Source organism: Polyodon spathula, chromosome 8, assembly GCF_017654505.1.
Source record: "Polyodon spathula isolate WHYD16114869_AA chromosome 8, ASM1765450v1, whole genome shotgun sequence".
NCBI classification, from domain to species: domain Eukaryota; kingdom Metazoa; phylum Chordata; class Actinopteri; order Acipenseriformes; family Polyodontidae; genus Polyodon; species Polyodon spathula.
Genome location: NC_054541.1, coordinates 32566866 through 32584811, shown reverse-complemented (window position 1 = coordinate 32584811; position 17946 = coordinate 32566866). Strand labels below are relative to the sequence as shown.

The following is a 17946-nucleotide window of genomic DNA, read 5'->3' as shown; positions in this document are numbered from 1 at the left end:
AAGCTTTCATCTGATTTTGCAAACTATCATAATAAGCTTAATCCGTTCATTTAGTATATTGTAACGTTTTCATGTTTAGGAAGTAGTACTCAGGGAGACGGTGTTGAATTCCCAAAATGTTTGTTTTATTTGAAACTACAGATAATTCCTGTCAGGGGCCAGAATTCACGGCACCCAAATAATAACCCTACATTTCAGTCTTGGCACTTTCATTGCTTATTCTCTCTGGTCACAGCTCACATGCTCACTCAGTGGCACCCACAGTTTCTCATTCGAGTTCAACATTGGACTGTCTCCAGTCCCGAGGCTCATGCATCCCTTGTCATTTTCCGCCGCTGTCCGGCTCATCAACCAATCACATCCATGCTCTGCAACCCCCGAAATAGCAACACACATTCTCCCCACTCATTCACTCACCCCCCCTTCCCATGCTAAGTAACGGCGTGACCCGTTCCCCTTACAATTCAAGTAACATAAAAGACAGACGAGACAAAATGAAACAAAGCAATTGTCTGGATCGTTACAATATATTTTTTTAATAATTTTAAAATAAAAATATATGAATGTAATTCTCAGAAAATCTTTTTGTCCAGTGGGGACCACAGATAGCGTTACTCTCATTAACCAGTATCGAGAGGAACCGTGCTCCTTTGAGCCAATAGGGACCACAATGAGCGTTACACTGACAGGAAACCAACATTTTTCAGAGATCAAGATCAGAATCTCAGGATGATGAATGAACAATGATCATAATGATAATCATGATAATGATGATGAGAAAAAAATCTCCAAAATGTAAAAAATAAGTCCTGAGGATTCTCAGCTGACTGACTTCATCTTTCAAAATATTACTTGTTTTCTAAAGTACCGGTAATCTTGTAACACTGATGATAGTAACACAAATCACTTGCAAGCTGGAGGTTTATAGGTATATATATATTTTTGCATGCAAATGTTCCTTTTTAAAGAAGAATAAAATCATCACAATAAGTAAGTTCCCTAGCATATTTCCATGTTGACAAAACAAATTAATTGTCATTAAACTCGGATGTCCTGTAATATATATATGTGTGGATTAAACTCCCTGGGTCTTATTATTTCTTTTTCCCCAGTGTGATGCATGTGACTAGTTCTTTTTTTAATATCAATAAATCAATTAATATAAATTATAGACGTAAAAATAAATGCGTTCCTGTGACAGAAAGACAATGAGTCTAGGTGGTAAATCTCCCTCCCAACCTGTGAGGGCGCTAAGTAACGGGAACATAGTACCCTGGACTACTTAGGCTTATACTTCGTTCCAAGGGTTAAAAGGAAGTCTGTCATTTAGAAAAGGGTCGGCTCTTCGGTTTTGCATCGACCCGAAAGGAAAATTATGTGGCAGCCGCAGACTGGAGGAGCGGCTGTAATCATTTACCAAGGGGTCATGAGTGATGGTGATAGGGGTTGAAGTGAAGTAATCTGTTCCTTTCATTTTGGTTTATGAAAAGTGACCCGGACGGACCTGTGTTTTGTGCATCCGTAACGTGAGTGTTTGTTTGTTCTGTCTCAGCTAACATGTTCCGCAGCTGTCACCAGAGGCCAGCACAAACCCAGAACAGCACTGCACTTGTATCACAATAATTATACTTGCACCACTAGCACTAATTCACGCACTAACGGACTTTTGTATAGGTTTTGTGTTTTGAGTGGGTGTGGGACTATTTTTGGGACAAAATTACAAATTAAGTAATACACACTGCTGTATTACTTAACATCATTTATTGTTTACTGTATGTTCTGCATCATCCGGCAGGCACTGGACACAAAAATATCATTAAACAAACTTCGCACCTGGATTATAATTGTCTGTCTGTTCATTGATCACTTGCACCTGCTCACTATCAACCACTTTACCACAGTTCCCTAGTATATTTCCATGTTAACAAAAACAAGTTAATTGTCATTAAACTCTGATGTCCTGTAATATACATATGCATGGATAAAAGTGCCTGGGATCTGTAAAATTCTGCCAAAAAAAGGGAGAAAAAAAGAGGACAATTTTACCTTACTTATGGCCAGAGGAGATAGGCAACTTATTTCTATTACTGTATGACACGTTGTGGAAAGGTGGTGAGCAATTCAGTGACACGCACGGGAGACAGAAGGGTTTTTATTTATTTATTTATTTTTATTATTTTTGTATAAATTTAGTTGTTGCCAATTATTTTTTTGTTATTTTCTCCCAATTTGAAATGCCCAATTATTATTTAGACTCAGCTCACCTCTACCACCCCTGCGCAGTCAGACGAAAGGCACCCTCTGGTACCCAGAACCGAGCACTCCAACTGAGGGTCTGGCCCCTGAATGGGACCATCTGTCCACCCTAGGGCTCTCAGATGCAGTAGTGAGTACGCTGCAGAACGATAGAACTTCTTCCACAAGAGCGTTGTACGCCTATAAATGGAAATATTTTCAAAACTGGTGCATGGCTATAAGGCAATACATGGCCAATCCCATGTATTGCCCTATAGCAGTTATATTACGTTTCTGCAAGATCTGCTAGAGGTGGGTAAATCCCCCTCCATGTTGAAAGTGTACCTAGCAGCCATATTTGCTTGCCATGTACCCATCCACTCAGTATTCCTGGGCACTCATATACTGGCCACCCATTTTCTAAAGGGTGTTCGGCGGTTACATCCTCCTATAAAGGATATCCTCCCCGAATGGAGTGTAGACGTGGTACTGGAGGCTCTCACTAAAGGCCCTGTTTGAGCCCATAGATGCCATAGAGCTGAAATATCTCCCTATGAAGACAGCCTTTTTGTTAGCTATCACCTCTGCTAAGCGGGTCAGTGAGCTACAGGCTTTGTCAGTGCACAGTTCCTGTATGCACGTTTGGAACAATGGCAACAAGGTTTCATTGCGCACGAACCCTGCTTTCCTCCCTAAGGTGATTACAGCATTTCACATGAGTCATTCAGTGGAACTAGAGGCTTTCCATCCCCCTCCCTTTGCGGAGGAGTCAGATAGGAGATTAAATTCCCTCTGCCAAGTTCGGGCATGTGAATAGAACGAGAGCGCTGTGTTAGTCTAACCAGCTCTTCATTTGCGAATGGAGGTCAAGCCCTCTCTAAGCAGCGACTGTCCCATTGGATTGTGTACACAGTTTTCGACTGCATATACTAATGCCAGCCTACCCCCAACTGGGAGTCTGGCCGCATGCTCAACCAGAGCTGTGGCTACGTCATGGGCCTTCTTCACTGTTACCTCTTTGACCGATATATGTACTGCGGTGTCACTCCGCGGAAGGGCCTATCGGCAGCTTTGATATAAAATACTCAGAGAATACCTAACAAGCAGGCATATCCCAAAAGAATCACTGGCGGTCATCTTCTCTTTCAGGGAACCGGGGTTACATCCGTAACGTATCATTCCCTTTGTTTCCGAATATCATTTGTTCCAAAACATTGACTGATCCCACAGATGGTGATCTTCATCAATGTGATGTCAGGCTACTGGAAATGTAGTGATGTTGATTTGAATGCTTCATAAATATTTCACAAAGCATTCTGCTGAACACCTTTTGTTTCCCTAGTGTATATGTTATATATATGTATATATGTTGTATATGTTATACTGAACTTTTTTCACATTGTGTTGTGTCAGTGCATCAGAGTTTCATGCATTTAAATGAGGATTTTTTCCCACTTATCTACACACCATACTCCACACTTAAGAGGAAAAAAAGTTTTGATTGTGAAAAAAAAAATTATATTAAATATAAAACTGAAAGAGCATAATTGGATAAGTCTCCACCCCTCTGAGTTAATACTTTGTGGAAGCACCTTTGGCAGCGATAACAGCTGCGAGTCTGTTGGGATAGGTCTCTACCAACTTTACACACCTAGATTTGGCAATATTTGACCATTTACAAAACTGTTCAAGCTCTGTCAAGTTCCTTGGGGAGCGTTGATGGACAGCAATCTTCAAGTCATGTCACAAATTTTTGATTGGATTTAGGTTGGGGCTCTGACTGGGCCACTTAAGCACATTTACCTTTTTTGTTCCTTAGCCACTCCAGTGTAGCTTTGGCTGTGTGGTTTGGGTTGTGTCATGCTGAAAGGTGAACTTCCATCTCAGTTTCAGCTTTCTTGCAGAGTGCAGCAGGTTTTCCTCAAGGACTTCTCTGTACTTTGCTCCATTCATTTTCACTTCTTTCCTGACAAGTGAACCAGTCCCTGCCGATGAGAAACATCCCCATAACATGATGCTGTCACCACCATGCTTAACAGTAGAGATAGTGTTCTTTGGGTGATGCGCTGTGTTGGGCTTGCGCCAAACATAACGTTTTGCATTTAGGCCAAAAAGTTCCATTTTAGTTTTGTCAGACCACAAAACTTTTTGCCCCATGGCTACAGAATCTCCCGAGTGTTTTTTTTTGCATACTTCAAATGGGATTCAAGGTGGGCTTTCTTGAGTAATGGCTTCCTTCTTGCCACCCTACCATACAGGCTAGATTTGTGGAGTGCTTGGGATATTGTTGTCACATGCACACTTTGACCAGTCTTGGCCATAAAAGTCTGCAGCTCTTGTAAAGTTGCCATTGGCCTCTTGGTAGCCTCTCTGATCAGTCTCCTTCTTGCTCGGTCATCCAGTTTGGAGGGACTGTCTGATCTAGGCAGGGTCTTGGTTTTGCCATACACCTTCCACTTCTTAATAATCGTCTTGACTGTGCTCCAAGGGATATTCAAGGCTTTTGATATTTTTTTATACCTATCCCCTGATCTGTGCCTTTCAAAAACTTTGTCCCTTAGTTCTTTTGAAAGCTCCTTGGTGCTCATGGTTGAGTCTTTGCTTTGAAATGCACTATCTAGCAGAGGGAACCTACAGGAACTGCTGAATTTATCTGGAAATTACGTGAATCACTACAATTTAACACAGGTGGAGGCCACTTAACTTGATGTGTGATTTTGAAGGTGATTGGTTACACCTGAGCTAATTTAGGATTGCTATTACAAGGGGGGTGGACACTTATCCAACCAAGATACTTCAGTTTTTATTTTTTATTAATTTTCTACACATTTCTAGAATATTTTCTTCACTTAGAGGTTGTGGTGTAGGATGTGTAGGTAAATGAAAAAAAAAATGTAATTCATTTTAATTCCAGGCTATAAGGCAACAAAAGGTGACAATCAAAACATTGGTATTTATAGGTTTCTGACAGCATTACAACTACTTGTTATTGTTTATATTCAAATCCATGATTTATTCTTACATGATGTAATGGTGTTCTATATATTGACATCGTTTTTACTTCTATCTTTAAATCTGTATTAATTCTAATTAACATTATTTTATATACGCTTATATTTATATTATCATGAAATGCTGGCTCCTCCTGTTTATTTATTTAAATGTTATATATTTATTGGTGTTAATTAGTTCATTATTTTATGTTGAGTCCCGCTGGCATAATCATGTTCAGTCTATTTATTCGTTTACTTTCTTTTATTCTTCTATATGCCGCATTGTCTAATTTCAGCTGTTTTAATACTACAAACTTTACATCATTTATGTCATGTCCTTGACTGGTGAAGTGCTGTATTATTGGTTCATTAATTTTTAAATTTCTAATTAATGAAAGGTGTTTCTGAATTATTTTATATCCAGTCTCTCCAACATATTTTATTTCATCACATTTTCCCCAGGCTATTCCATAAACAACATTGCTATTTTACTGTAGGTATTAGTTTTTAGTGGATATGTGTTGTTCGTTTAATTGTATTTTTACTTTTGTCCATGTATTTACACACTTTACATGTACTAGTGTAAGTATTTGTAGAACCTATTCTGTCAATTATTATTTTATGTTTACTGTGAACTAAAATATCACCTAAATTAGCTTCTTTTGAATGCTACAACTGGGGCCTTAAGAAATACTTTTTTTTTTCAATTTTTCTGAATTATGTAGAATCCGCAAGTGTTTCCAAACTATCTTAGAAATGTTAGCCAAAAGTTTAGAGTAAGTCATTCCTAATGGGACTCTTCTTAACTCTGTTTCTAATTCTTTGTATCCTCTTTAAGTTTTTTTTTTTTTTTTTTTTTAATACATGTCTTTGTTTGACATAGTCACTTTCTTTTGAGCATATTTTGTGTATTCTTATCCCTTGACCCGTTGGGACTGCCCTTTTAGTGCGTATTGGGTGTGCAAAGGACAGAAATATAATCTACGAACCAAATGTATTCTAAAGGTTCTCTTTCCGATTTTCTTAGTAGTTGTTCTTCCCATTTCCCCATGTATGTTCTGGCAAAATGTATTCATAATTTAAATCCTTGCTCTACCATAGTTTTATTCTTATCAACAAATGTAAAATACCTGTTTTCTAAAACTACGTTGATCATGTTCATTACCTCTGCTGTTGGTATTGATTTATCTAGTTTTATCTAATGTTTTTTGACAAGCTTCTAAAGGTTCTTTACGAGGGACACTAGGGCACAATGATTTTACATCCATGCAAAATAAAATGTATTACATTCCGAAGGCTGTACTTGCTCACTAGAATGTGTCCCATGGACACCGTTTTTTTTTTTTTTTTTAATTTCTGACGCCAGAGACAGCGGTATCCTAGCAACAGAATTCTAACAAAATAACAAACATGGCGACATCTCGGGAACTGGACGCAAAGAATTATCTGGAGAAACATAAAATATTAGAACTTATGGATAACCTTACGAGTATGCTCTTCTTCCACAGACCAGGTAAGAATGTCCAGTTTTGTTTCGCTTTGTTTTAGTAATGACAGTGTCAGTATTCAAGTATGTACACAAAACTACAAGCAGGGAGGGACCTACTACCTTACTGAGTTCAAGCAAATTGAAAGTATATATGACGGATAAAATAAAGATATTGCAAATTAACGCTGGCTAGGATAGGTGGAACAAAGTAAGATGATAACACCGTGTAACAATTTTTTTTTGGTCCCTGGGTAGTAAGTGTTATTTCCTAATTGCTTATGCCTCCAAAGTATAGAAAATGGCTATTATTCCCCACAAACTTTGCTTTTGTGACCAGGACAGTGATATTTTGAAATTTACCTATTTCCAATGAGAAAACGGGCGAATTTGTGTCTTTTCGTTCACATAAAGTCAGAACAAAACAACATATTAATCCAAATTAACATGTATTTATACTAAAGTAATACAAAAATGACTACAAAATATTTAGAAGTGAGTAGTTTTTCGAGATTTACGATTATACTGTAGATCACTTTCACGAATCAGCCCCCAAATGTAGTCTCCCATCATGTTCTCGTTATACTGTCCTTGGTAGCGGCGTTCAAAGTCCAGTATATCCTGGTGGAAGCGCTCGCCTTGCTCCTCCGAGTACGCTCCCATGTTCTCCTTGAATTTAGCTATAAAATTGTAGAATGAACTTAAATTCTTTTATAAGCTACTCTATTTAAAAAGTCAAATTAAGCTAATTATTAGTTCGATTAAAGGTTCAGTTATGTAATTGAGCGCTTGGTTTGAACAAAAACTAGCAGAGCAGTGTTCCCCCAGGACCAGGATTAAGAACACCTGATTTACTAGACTACACATTTTGGAGTTGTTTTTGTATTTTTTCCCCAGCTTTAACTGTTCCCATGAAAATACAATAACACATTTTGCTCAGAATTTAACAATGTGTGTGTGTGTGTGTGTGAGTTTGTTTATATATATATATATATAAATATATATATATATATATATATATATATATATATATATATATATATGTATGTGTGTTTGTTATGCAATGTATATAATACAATCAGCTTAATCGTAATTTTCTACTTTTTCTGCCCTCATCCATGATTGACATGACATGGTTAATAGTCAACAGCATATTTTACCATTTTTGGAAGTCTCTACAAGCCTGAGAATATTATTTGTGTAATGATGCCATTATAAAAATTAGGAGTTAGGAAGTGTGCCTCGGTTTCAGTTAATAACAAATTACCGTGCATACCATAGTGGTAATGATTATATTGGTCTCATTACAAAGTTTCTGCCATGCTCAGAGACTGTCCCAGAGGTAAAATATGCCAAATGTCCATGAGTACAGAAACAGTATGGTGATTAACAATAAATATACAGTGTTCCTTTAATTGTTCTTTCTTGAACATAATGGAGATTGTAACAGATTGTTCAGTCTGTACCAATGTGTGTGTAAAATTATTTGCCTATTAATATTAAATATGGCAGTGGGTAAAAATGATACAAAATACAAATCAATATTTTAAACTGTAACCTTAAGGTGTAGTGCCCCATATGTTTTTTAAAATACAGGTTTTACATGTTAAAGATTGTAGCAACAGCTAGTAGATGGTAGTTAATATAACTGCTATAATTTATGGAGTACCAGATTTAACTTACATCTTGTATTTTTTCCACAGATTTGATAATGTTGTGAAAAAAAAAAAAAAAAAAAAAATATATATATATATATATATATATATATATATATATATATATATATATATATATATATATATATATATATATATATATTAAATGTGTATATTCAGATATAATTTATAAATCTTAAAATATTTAGCAAGTTTTCAACATTTAAATACTAAATCTATATTTTAAAAACAAATATATATTTTCTTATTAAATATTTATTTTGAGAATCAACATTTAGCTGTTAGCAAATAAATCTGGATTTTGTGAACTTAAATATTTAACTAAATCTTAAATCTCTAACAAGATTTAACATTTAGCTAAATATTTAACTGGCAAACTAAATCTGGAGTTTGCAAATGAGCTCCACCCGCTTTGTGCTTTACATAAGCAAAGGAGTGGCAAAGGAGGGGCGGGCGAAATACTGAATATCCACAGTCTTTGGTCAGGTTCACGTTCAGACAGACATCATGGCTGATTCCTATAATTTACATTCAATTATTGAGTGTGCAGTTGCTGTTGGTGTAGCAACTGCATGCTCGATAATTTAAAGGCCACGATACACAGAGCGATTTTTGTTGTCGGCGAATAAGTCGCCAGTGATTTATCACGAGAACCTTCTCGCCATACACAGGTCGATTTTGTCGTTAGGGTTCAGTGAGAGAATGGCAGAAGGAGGACTGGCGGTTTAATATGCTTGTGCAACTCTTGCTTTGAAAAACAGTTAATGTAAACGGGGGTGCGGGTTTTACATACATACATACATGATATACACTGAGTGTACAAAACAGTAGGAACACCTGCTCTTTCCATGAAATAGACTGACAAGGTGAATGCAGGTGAAAGCTATGATCCCTTAGTGGAACCTGATAAATCGACTTCAATCAGTGTAGATCAAGGGGAGACAGGTTAAAGGAGGATTTTTAAGCCTTGACACAATTGAGTCATAGATTGTGTATGTGTGCCATTCAGAGGGTAAATGGGCAAGACAAAAGATTTAAGTGCCTTTGAACGGGGTATGGTAGAAAGTGCCAGGCACACCGGTTTGAGTGTTGGGTTTTTAACGTTCAGCAGTTTTCCGTGTGTATCAAGGATGGTCCACCACCCAAAGGACATCTAGCCAACAGCAGGCCAATGGTCGAAAATGGCTCATTGATGAAAGAGGCCAAAGGAGGCTGACATGAATTGTGCTACAGTTAGTCAACTGACAGTCCAGTACAACATTGGTGAAGAAAGACACGTAAAAGAATGAACAACTCGTCGTACCTTGACACGAATGGGGTATGGCAGCCGACGACCTAACAGAGTTCGACTTCTTTCAGCAAAACACAAGAAACTGTGGTTGCAGTGGCTAAGGAATGAAAACACTCGACACTGGAGGATTGGAAAAATATTGCCTGGTTTGATGAATCCCAGTTCCTGCTGTTTCACGCTGATGGGAGGACTAGGGTATGGAGAAAACCATGTAAGTACATGCATCTATCATGCCGCATGTAAACATTGCAGGCTGGCGGTGTTGGTGTGATGGTGTGGGGTGTATTTTCATGGCATGCATTGGGCCCCTTGATAAAGTGGAGCCACAGGATATCTGAACATCATTGCCAATCGGGAGCATCCCTTCATGGCAGCAGTGTATCCATCTGCTAATGGATTTTTTCAGCAGGATAATGCCCACTTGCCACAAGGCTAGGATTATCCAGGAATGGTTCCACGAACATGACAGTGAATTCAGTTTACTGCAGTGGCCTGCCCAGTCACCAGATCTCAATCCAATTGAGCATCTGTGGGATAAGATGGAACGAGCTATTCGGAGTAGAGATTCACTACCAGCCAACTTGACACAACTGTAGGAAGCATTGGAGTCAACATCGGTCAGCATCCCTGTGGAACGCTTTTGACACCTTGTAGAGTCCATGCCCTGACGAATTGAGGCTGTTCTGAGGGCAAAAGGTGGTGCAACACAATATTAGGAAGGTGTTCCTAATGTTTTGTACAATCAGTGTGTGTGTGTGTGTGTGTGTGTGTGTGTGTGTGTGTGTGTGTGTGTATATATATATATATATATATATATATATATATATATATATATATATATATATATACAGACGTGCTCAATTTTGTTGTTACCCCTCCACAAAAAACGAAGAATGCACAATTTTCTCTGAAATAACTTGAAACTGACAAAAGTAATTGGCATCCACCACTGTTTATTCCATATTTGATAGAAATCAGACTTTGCTTTTGATTTTTTATTCAACATAATATTGTAAATAATAAAACAAATGAAAATGGCATGGACAAAAATGATGGGACCGCTAACCTAATATTTTGTTGCACAACCTTTAGAGGCAATCACTGCAATCAAATGTTTTCTGTAGCTCTCAGTGAGACTTCTGCACCTGTTAACAGGTAGTTTGGCCCACTCTTCCTGAGCAGACTGCTCCAGCTGTCTCAGGTTTGATGGGTGCCTTCTCCAGACTGCACGTTTCAGCTCTTTCCATAGATGTTCGATAGAATTCAGATCAGGACTCATAGAAGGCCACTTCAGAATAGTCAAATGTTTTGTTCTTATCCATTCTTAGGTGCTTTTAGCTGTGTGTTTTGGGTCATTATCCTGTTGGAGGACCCATGACCTGTGACTGAGACAGAGCTTTCTGACACTGGGCAGTACGTTTTGTTCCAGAATGCCTTGTTAGTCTTGAGATTTCATTGTGCCCTGCACAAATTCAAGGCACCCTGTGCCAGGCGCAGCAAAGCAGCCCCAAAACATAACCGAGCCTCCTCCATGTTTCACTGTAGGTATGGTGTATTTTTCTTTGAAAGCTTCATTTTTTCGTCTGTGAACATAGAGCTGATGTGACTTGCCAGAGAGCTCCAGTTTTTACTCATCTGTCCAAAGGACATTCTCCCAGAAGGATTGTGGCTTGTCAATATGCATTTTAGTAAATTTCAGTCTGCCTTTTTTATGTTTTTCTTTCAAAAGTGGAGTCCTCCTGGGTCTTCTTCTATGGAGTTCACTTTCGCTCAAAAAGCGACGGATGGTGCGATCAGAAACTGACGTACCTTCACCTTGGAGTTCAGCTTGTCTCTCTTTGGCAGTTATCCTTGGTACTTTTTCTACCATTCACACTATCCTTCTGTTCAATCTGGGGTCGATTTTCCTCTTGCGGCTGCGCCCAGGGAGGTTGCCTACAGTTCCATGGACCTTAAACTTCTTAATAATTTTTGCAACTGTTGTCGCAGGAACATGAAGCTGCTTAGAGATGGTCTTGTAGCCTTTACCTTTACCATGCTTGTCTATTATTTTCTTTCTGATCTCCTCAGACAACTCTCTCCTTTGCTTTCTCTGGTCCATGTTCAGTGTGGTGCACACAATGATACCAAACAGCACAGTGACTACTTTTCTCCATTTAAATAGGCTGAATGACTGATTACAAGATTGGAGACATGTGTGATACTAATTAAAGAAACTAATTTAGTTTGAAATATCACTATAATCCAATTATTTATTATCTTTTCTAAGGGGTACCAAAAAATGTGTCCAGGCCATTTTAGAATATCTTTGTAGAATAAGCAATAATTCATCTCTTTTCACAGCTTCTTTTTTTTTATTCTATGACATACCAAAGGCATGCAAGTATACATGATAAAACAGCTTTTAATTGAATGACTTTTCAGGAGGAATGAAGCATTATTTCAATGAGCTGTAAGGGTACCAACAAATTTGAGCACGTCTGTATATATATATATATATATATATATATATATATATATATATATATATATATATATATATATATATAAAATGGCAAGAGGAATCAGAAGTGTAGTGGAAACGACTGAGAGAGAGAATAACCAAAACAAATTCAGAGAAATGCTAATTAAAGGGGTTTATTATTTTGGCGTGGAGCGTGGCTGAGAGGGGTTCTGTTTATTGTAAAAAATAATAAACCGTCAATTTTCGGAAAACGAAGATCCTGCTTGTGTGAGTCTGCTTTAATTTCACACAACGTTACAGTATCATGCACCATTATCTGTTATATTAATTGTGCATGAAGTAGGATTACGGTAAAAGAAAAAAAAAGCGCTAAAACCATTTTGTTTCAATTTTAAATCATAATTTTTTCGCATTGTACAGTAATGTGAACACAGCATCACAATGTGTTTTTTGTTACCGATAGCCTATACGCTAAAAAGTATAAAGAAAGAAAGAAAGTACGCTATAGCTGTAAGTATTTATTTATGTACTAAGGCCAACTGTGAAAAAACACAATGTTATTTCTCAGGGCAGCAGTCATTTTTTTTGGACAACCCACCTGTCTCCTGACATGTCTGGTATAGCAAGGGACGGACTATGCCTTTTTAAAAATGTATTTTAAAAATGTATTTTCTAATAGAGATTGACCGGTAGGTCTGTCCGGCCTGGGCTTTTCAAATCTAAACATAAAAACCTCCTCTTTTAATTTTTATCATCATGCTGTTTCTTTTTCATATTATATAAACATGGATATTTCTCATTGAGATCAATAAATTTCTCAATGGACGTAACTACAGACACCATTTCTTCAAGTTGTTTGAATGACCTTTACCACGTGACATCAGCTGCCACACTTATCGGTTGATTCAGAGCGACTTGTTGCCCAGAATAGAGGGGAGCTCTATTCTCTGACGACCTGTCGTTTCTGGCAGACGAGAGACGATTTATCATCATAGACAGGACGATTTTGTTTATGATTTATCATCATAGACAGGACCGTCATATTGCAGGCGACAAAATCATCCAGTGTATGGTGGCCTTAATGTAAATTATTGGAATCAGCCATGATGTCTGTCTGAACGTGAACGTGACCAAAGACCGTGGATATTCAGTATTTCACCGCCCCTTCTAAGAATGCTGACTTTAGTTTAAGCACAAAGTGGGCAGAGCTCATTTGCATACAAACTCCAGATTTAGCTGACCAGTTAAATATTTAGCTAAATGTTAAATCTTGTTAAGAGATTTAAGATTTAGTTTAAGATTTAGCTAAGTGTTAAATCTTTTTAGAGATTTAAGATTTAATTAAACATTTAAGTTCACAAAATCCAGATTTGCAAACAGCTAAATCATTATTCGCAAAATAAATATTTAATAAGAAAATATATATTTATTTTTAAAATAAAGATTTAGCATTTAAATGTTGAAAACTTGCTAAATATTTTAAGATTTATAAATAAATCTGAATGGATACATTAAAAAAAAAAAAGTATTTATTTTCACAAGATTTATAAATCTGGGGAAAACATACAAGATTTAAGGTAAATCTGGAATTTTTTATTATTTTTTCTTCTTACACATGGCACCCCATAATCATTAGATTATTAGATTATACAATTATATTTATTTTATTTTGTTTACACAGAAAGACCCTGTGAGTTTTTGATAACTCAACTTGAGAGGCTGAAATTAGCCAGAACAACATCTAGGGATTATCCTTGTCTATTTAATGAATCAAATTTGGAGGCGATTTTTGGAATACTGGATCCCACAAGGCAAGGATATATTACTCTCGGACAGTATAAAGAAGGTAAGCTATGTTTTTTTTTTTGTTTACTTTTTCACCTGTGCTCTACCTTTTTATAATGTTTCAATCACTCTAGTTATTAGTCTGGTCCACCAATGTTGTTCTAGAAATGCTTAGCACTATTTAGTATTTCATAGTTATGAACAATATTGTTCTCTGTACAGTATAAGAATCTCCCTGATTTTTTATATATATATATCGGATACATTGTGAAAAGTGTTGAATTTAAATCAAGGGAAGTAATGTTAAAACTGTACAATGCACTAGTAAGACCTCATCTTGAATATTGTGTTCAGTTCTGGTCACCTCGCTATAAAAAAGATATTGCTGCTCTAGAAAGAGTGCAAAGAAGAGCGACCAGAATTATTCCGGGCTTAAAAGGCATGTCATATGCAGACAGGCTAAAAGAATTGAATCTATTCAGTCTTGAACAAAGAAGACTACGTGGCGACCTAATTCAAGCATTCAAAATTCTAAAAGGTATTGACAGTGTCGACCCAAGGGACTTTTTCAGCCTGAAAAAAGAAACAAGGACCAGGGGTCACAAATGGAGTTTAGAAAAAGGGGCATTCAGAACAGAAAATAGGAGACACTTTTTTACACAGAGAATTGTGAGGGTCTGGAATCAACTCCCCAGTAATGTTGTTGAAGCTGACACCCTGGGATCCTTCAAGAAGCTGCTTGATGAGATTTTGGGATCAATAAGCTACTAACAACCAAACGAGCAAGATGGGCCGAATGGCCTCCTCTCGTTTGTAAACTTTCTTATGTTCTTATGTTCTATATATATATATATATATATATATATATATATATATATATATATATATATATATATATATATATATATATATATATAAACATTTTTTGGTTTTTTTTTTTTTTTTTTTTGTTTAGCGCTGAATACCATAGGGTTAAAACAGTTTGATGCATTTCCACAAGGAGCAGATTACAACAGAATAACACTGGAAACATTCAAGAAAGAAGCGTGAGTATTGTTTGTGTTTATGAAGGAAAATAATAAAACTGAAAAGTTTAATTGCATGTATTTTGAGTTTAGTGAGACTCTTGCACTTTGCCTACATTGTGATAGCTGTTTGAGTACCATAATAACAAGACCCCCTTGTAAACAATACCATAATAACTACATACATTAATAAATAAAATATTCATTATTTTTTTAATGATTTTGGATGATATAGTCAAAACACTGACTTGTTAGCTTTATTTAGTAAACAGCTGTATTCTATGATTCTCAAGTTTATGATTAGGGACTGTTTGTTTTGCTTCAGGTCGCAGCTGGACATCACTGACCACCTCACAGACCATTTTATACATGCCAGCTAAATTGCTTGCTCTGGTTGAAATGAAGACAGATAATTATATCAGCATGTAGACACAGTGTTTTAGGGTGATATTTACAATATGCTGTCATTACCCTAGTACCATAGTATCAAGTTATTAAAAGGCACCTGGGTGGAACAATAGATAACCTTTAACAAAAACAAAAACAAAAAAATCAGTCCAGCAATATTCTTAGAAACTAGTAAATTGCTGATGGTCTGTACATAAAGTGGCAACAACATGGATGTTAACTTAACATAGTTTGTACGGAGTGTAAAAATATAAGAAAAAGTAGAAGATACTGTCATTCTCAGAATGGTTGTAAATTGGTCAGAGTTTTGTTTTCCAGCAAGACAATGGCCCCCACGTACACTAGCAAAAATGACCAAATCCTAGTCCAGGATACATAAATGCAGATGAATGGCTGTACAAAAGTTAATACCATGTCTTTTTTTTATTTTTTTGCAGGAAGGATGGATTAATAAAGTCTTCTGCGACTTTTAAATCATGACAACACAAATGATTTCTGTATCACTGTAACCTACTGTGTATGTTGCACATTGACCTGATCTTGTGAAGTTTACCTTCATTAATTTTTTACAATCAGCATGCACATTTAGCAAATAAAGATGCAGTGCTTATGAAAACTAATTTATTTTGCTTTTTACAGTAATTTGACATTTTTAACATTATTACGTATAGGTCATATACCAATTTGTTCATAGTGCTGCCATTTTACACATAGTAACGCATCTAAATTGTGATTAAATATGCTTTGAAAATTTTAACACAAGTTATTGAAAGTCATAATCTGGTTATCTATGATGTAATATTTTTTCATCACATCACATGCTTATATACTTAGTCATGATGAGACTTGTGTATTAACAGCTATGGTTTCTGGGGTTAAATGCCAGTGACTTATTTGTTTATATCTTTGTCAGGGGATATGCTTTACACTTAAATACCTGTAGTTCTGTTTTATCTAGTTCTTTTTGTCTTACCTAATTTGTGAGAACATATTGTCACAGATCAAATCTTAGAGAAACAGGTCTTTATAAAAAGTGCAGCATCATTTATTCATAACTGAACTTTGAAATCTGAATTTAAAACACGCATTTATGGACACCTTACAGGTAGGCTGTTTCAAGTTAAATTTGCCATTAAGCAAGCTTGTATTTTAGCTGTATTCTATTATTATGAAGAGGCGTAGGTTTACAAATGTGTGCATGCATTAAATGTGCCAGATTGTGGTGATTGGGAGTAGTGTGGGTACATTTATACTTTTAAAACACTAAAGAAAATGTGGGCCCTTAACACCTTATTTAGACCACAGAACATTCAGGTGGTTAATAATGTGATCCATTAAAACACAACTTGGAATTCGTGTAATTGCTCCATTGTTATTCCTTTGTGTGGATCCATTCCAGTGTGAGACTGGTACTTTTCACAGCAATTCCCTGCTGAATGCAGAGCATATCATAGTGACAAATCCAGTCAAGAGACAATATGGGATACTGACTGACAATCCTGTTGCTGGAGAATCAGTGACTTTAAAGTATGGAAAGGAAATCATTTTTAAATGGGTCTGTTTGTTTCAATTATGACCATTACAAAAAAGTCTTAGAAACACTTATTGTTTAATTGTGGCTAAAGCTGTTCCAAACCTAATTTAATCTGATCAGAATCTGCATACGCTGGCATACATCAGTGGTGCTATTAATAGAATAGTAAGCAAACAACTGAAGAAATTGTGAGACAAACTGGTCTTGTAAGAAGAAGGCTGAGGAAGAAAGAAGAAACCACACGATCACTGTGAGTTACTGAATTGAACTGTCAAACAGACAGATAAGGAGACAAAATAATGGATTGGAATGACTAAACAAGGACCAACGAAAAATAGTTTAATTTACATATTTATGATTAAGAATAGGACTAGAACAGAATAACGCTTTGTTTTGAAATTCAAGATTATGTACTTGAAATGTGTGTGCATATACAGTATAATGTCATATACCCTAGCATATATACGTGAACACATTTTAATTTTTTTGTCCCCCAAAAAAAAAGGAAAATACAGGAATGTTTTAATTCATAGATTTACATCTCAGTGTCCATGTATAAATAATGATGTAAGGGTTACTGTGACTACTACCTTTTTCTGATTAAGAAAGGGATGAATACATTTAAGGGAAACCCAGTCAAATAGTGAAACTTATGCCACCAAATAAGAGTATTGTTTGATGATAAATAGATAAAAACAAATTCAAAACAAAGTTTATTTAAATTGGCAAAAGCACTATATTTGCAAACGGGAACTTAGGTTAATTAAGAATGGGAAAAAAGGCTCACATCGCTCTGGACCAGAATGAGTGCTGCACCTTTGCGCAGCAGCTGCTCAACTTTAGTTCTGAAAGGTCTCCCTCCCAGTGCACAAAGGCAGCTGCTGGATGAACAGCTACAGCGAGTGAACCAGTGCTGAGAGAGCAGTAATAAACAATCTCCAGTAGAGATACCGAGACACGGACACTCAAGGAAGCCACACAACAAAACTCCGTTACCACGCACGGTTTTACCAGGATTTTTGACCTTGGTCCGTACTTTTCAGGTGAGA

The 17946-nt window shown here is 36.4% G+C and overlaps 2 protein-coding genes across 2 annotated transcripts in view; both read left to right on the top strand.

Annotated features, from left to right (window-relative positions):
• Positions 1-6632: 6632 nt before the first annotated feature.
• Positions 6633-16686, top strand: si:dkey-42p14.3 (EF-hand calcium-binding domain-containing protein 10). The gene is made up of 4 exons (XM_041258503.1): positions 6633-6741; positions 13827-13991; positions 14886-14976; positions 15801-16686. The coding sequence occupies exons 1-4, from the start codon at positions 6639-6641 to the stop codon at positions 15841-15843; spliced, it is 402 nt and encodes a 133-aa protein (XP_041114437.1). The 5' UTR covers positions 6633-6638; the 3' UTR covers positions 15844-16686.
• Positions 16687-17739: 1053 nt separating this feature from the next.
• Positions 17740-17946, top strand: part of znf800a (zinc finger protein 800a) — a 29317-nt gene continuing 29110 nt past the window's right edge. The window contains exon 1 of the mRNA XM_041257611.1: positions 17740-17940. The gene's annotated coding sequence lies outside the window, so the exon portion shown is untranslated. The remainder of the gene's footprint in view (positions 17941-17946) is intronic.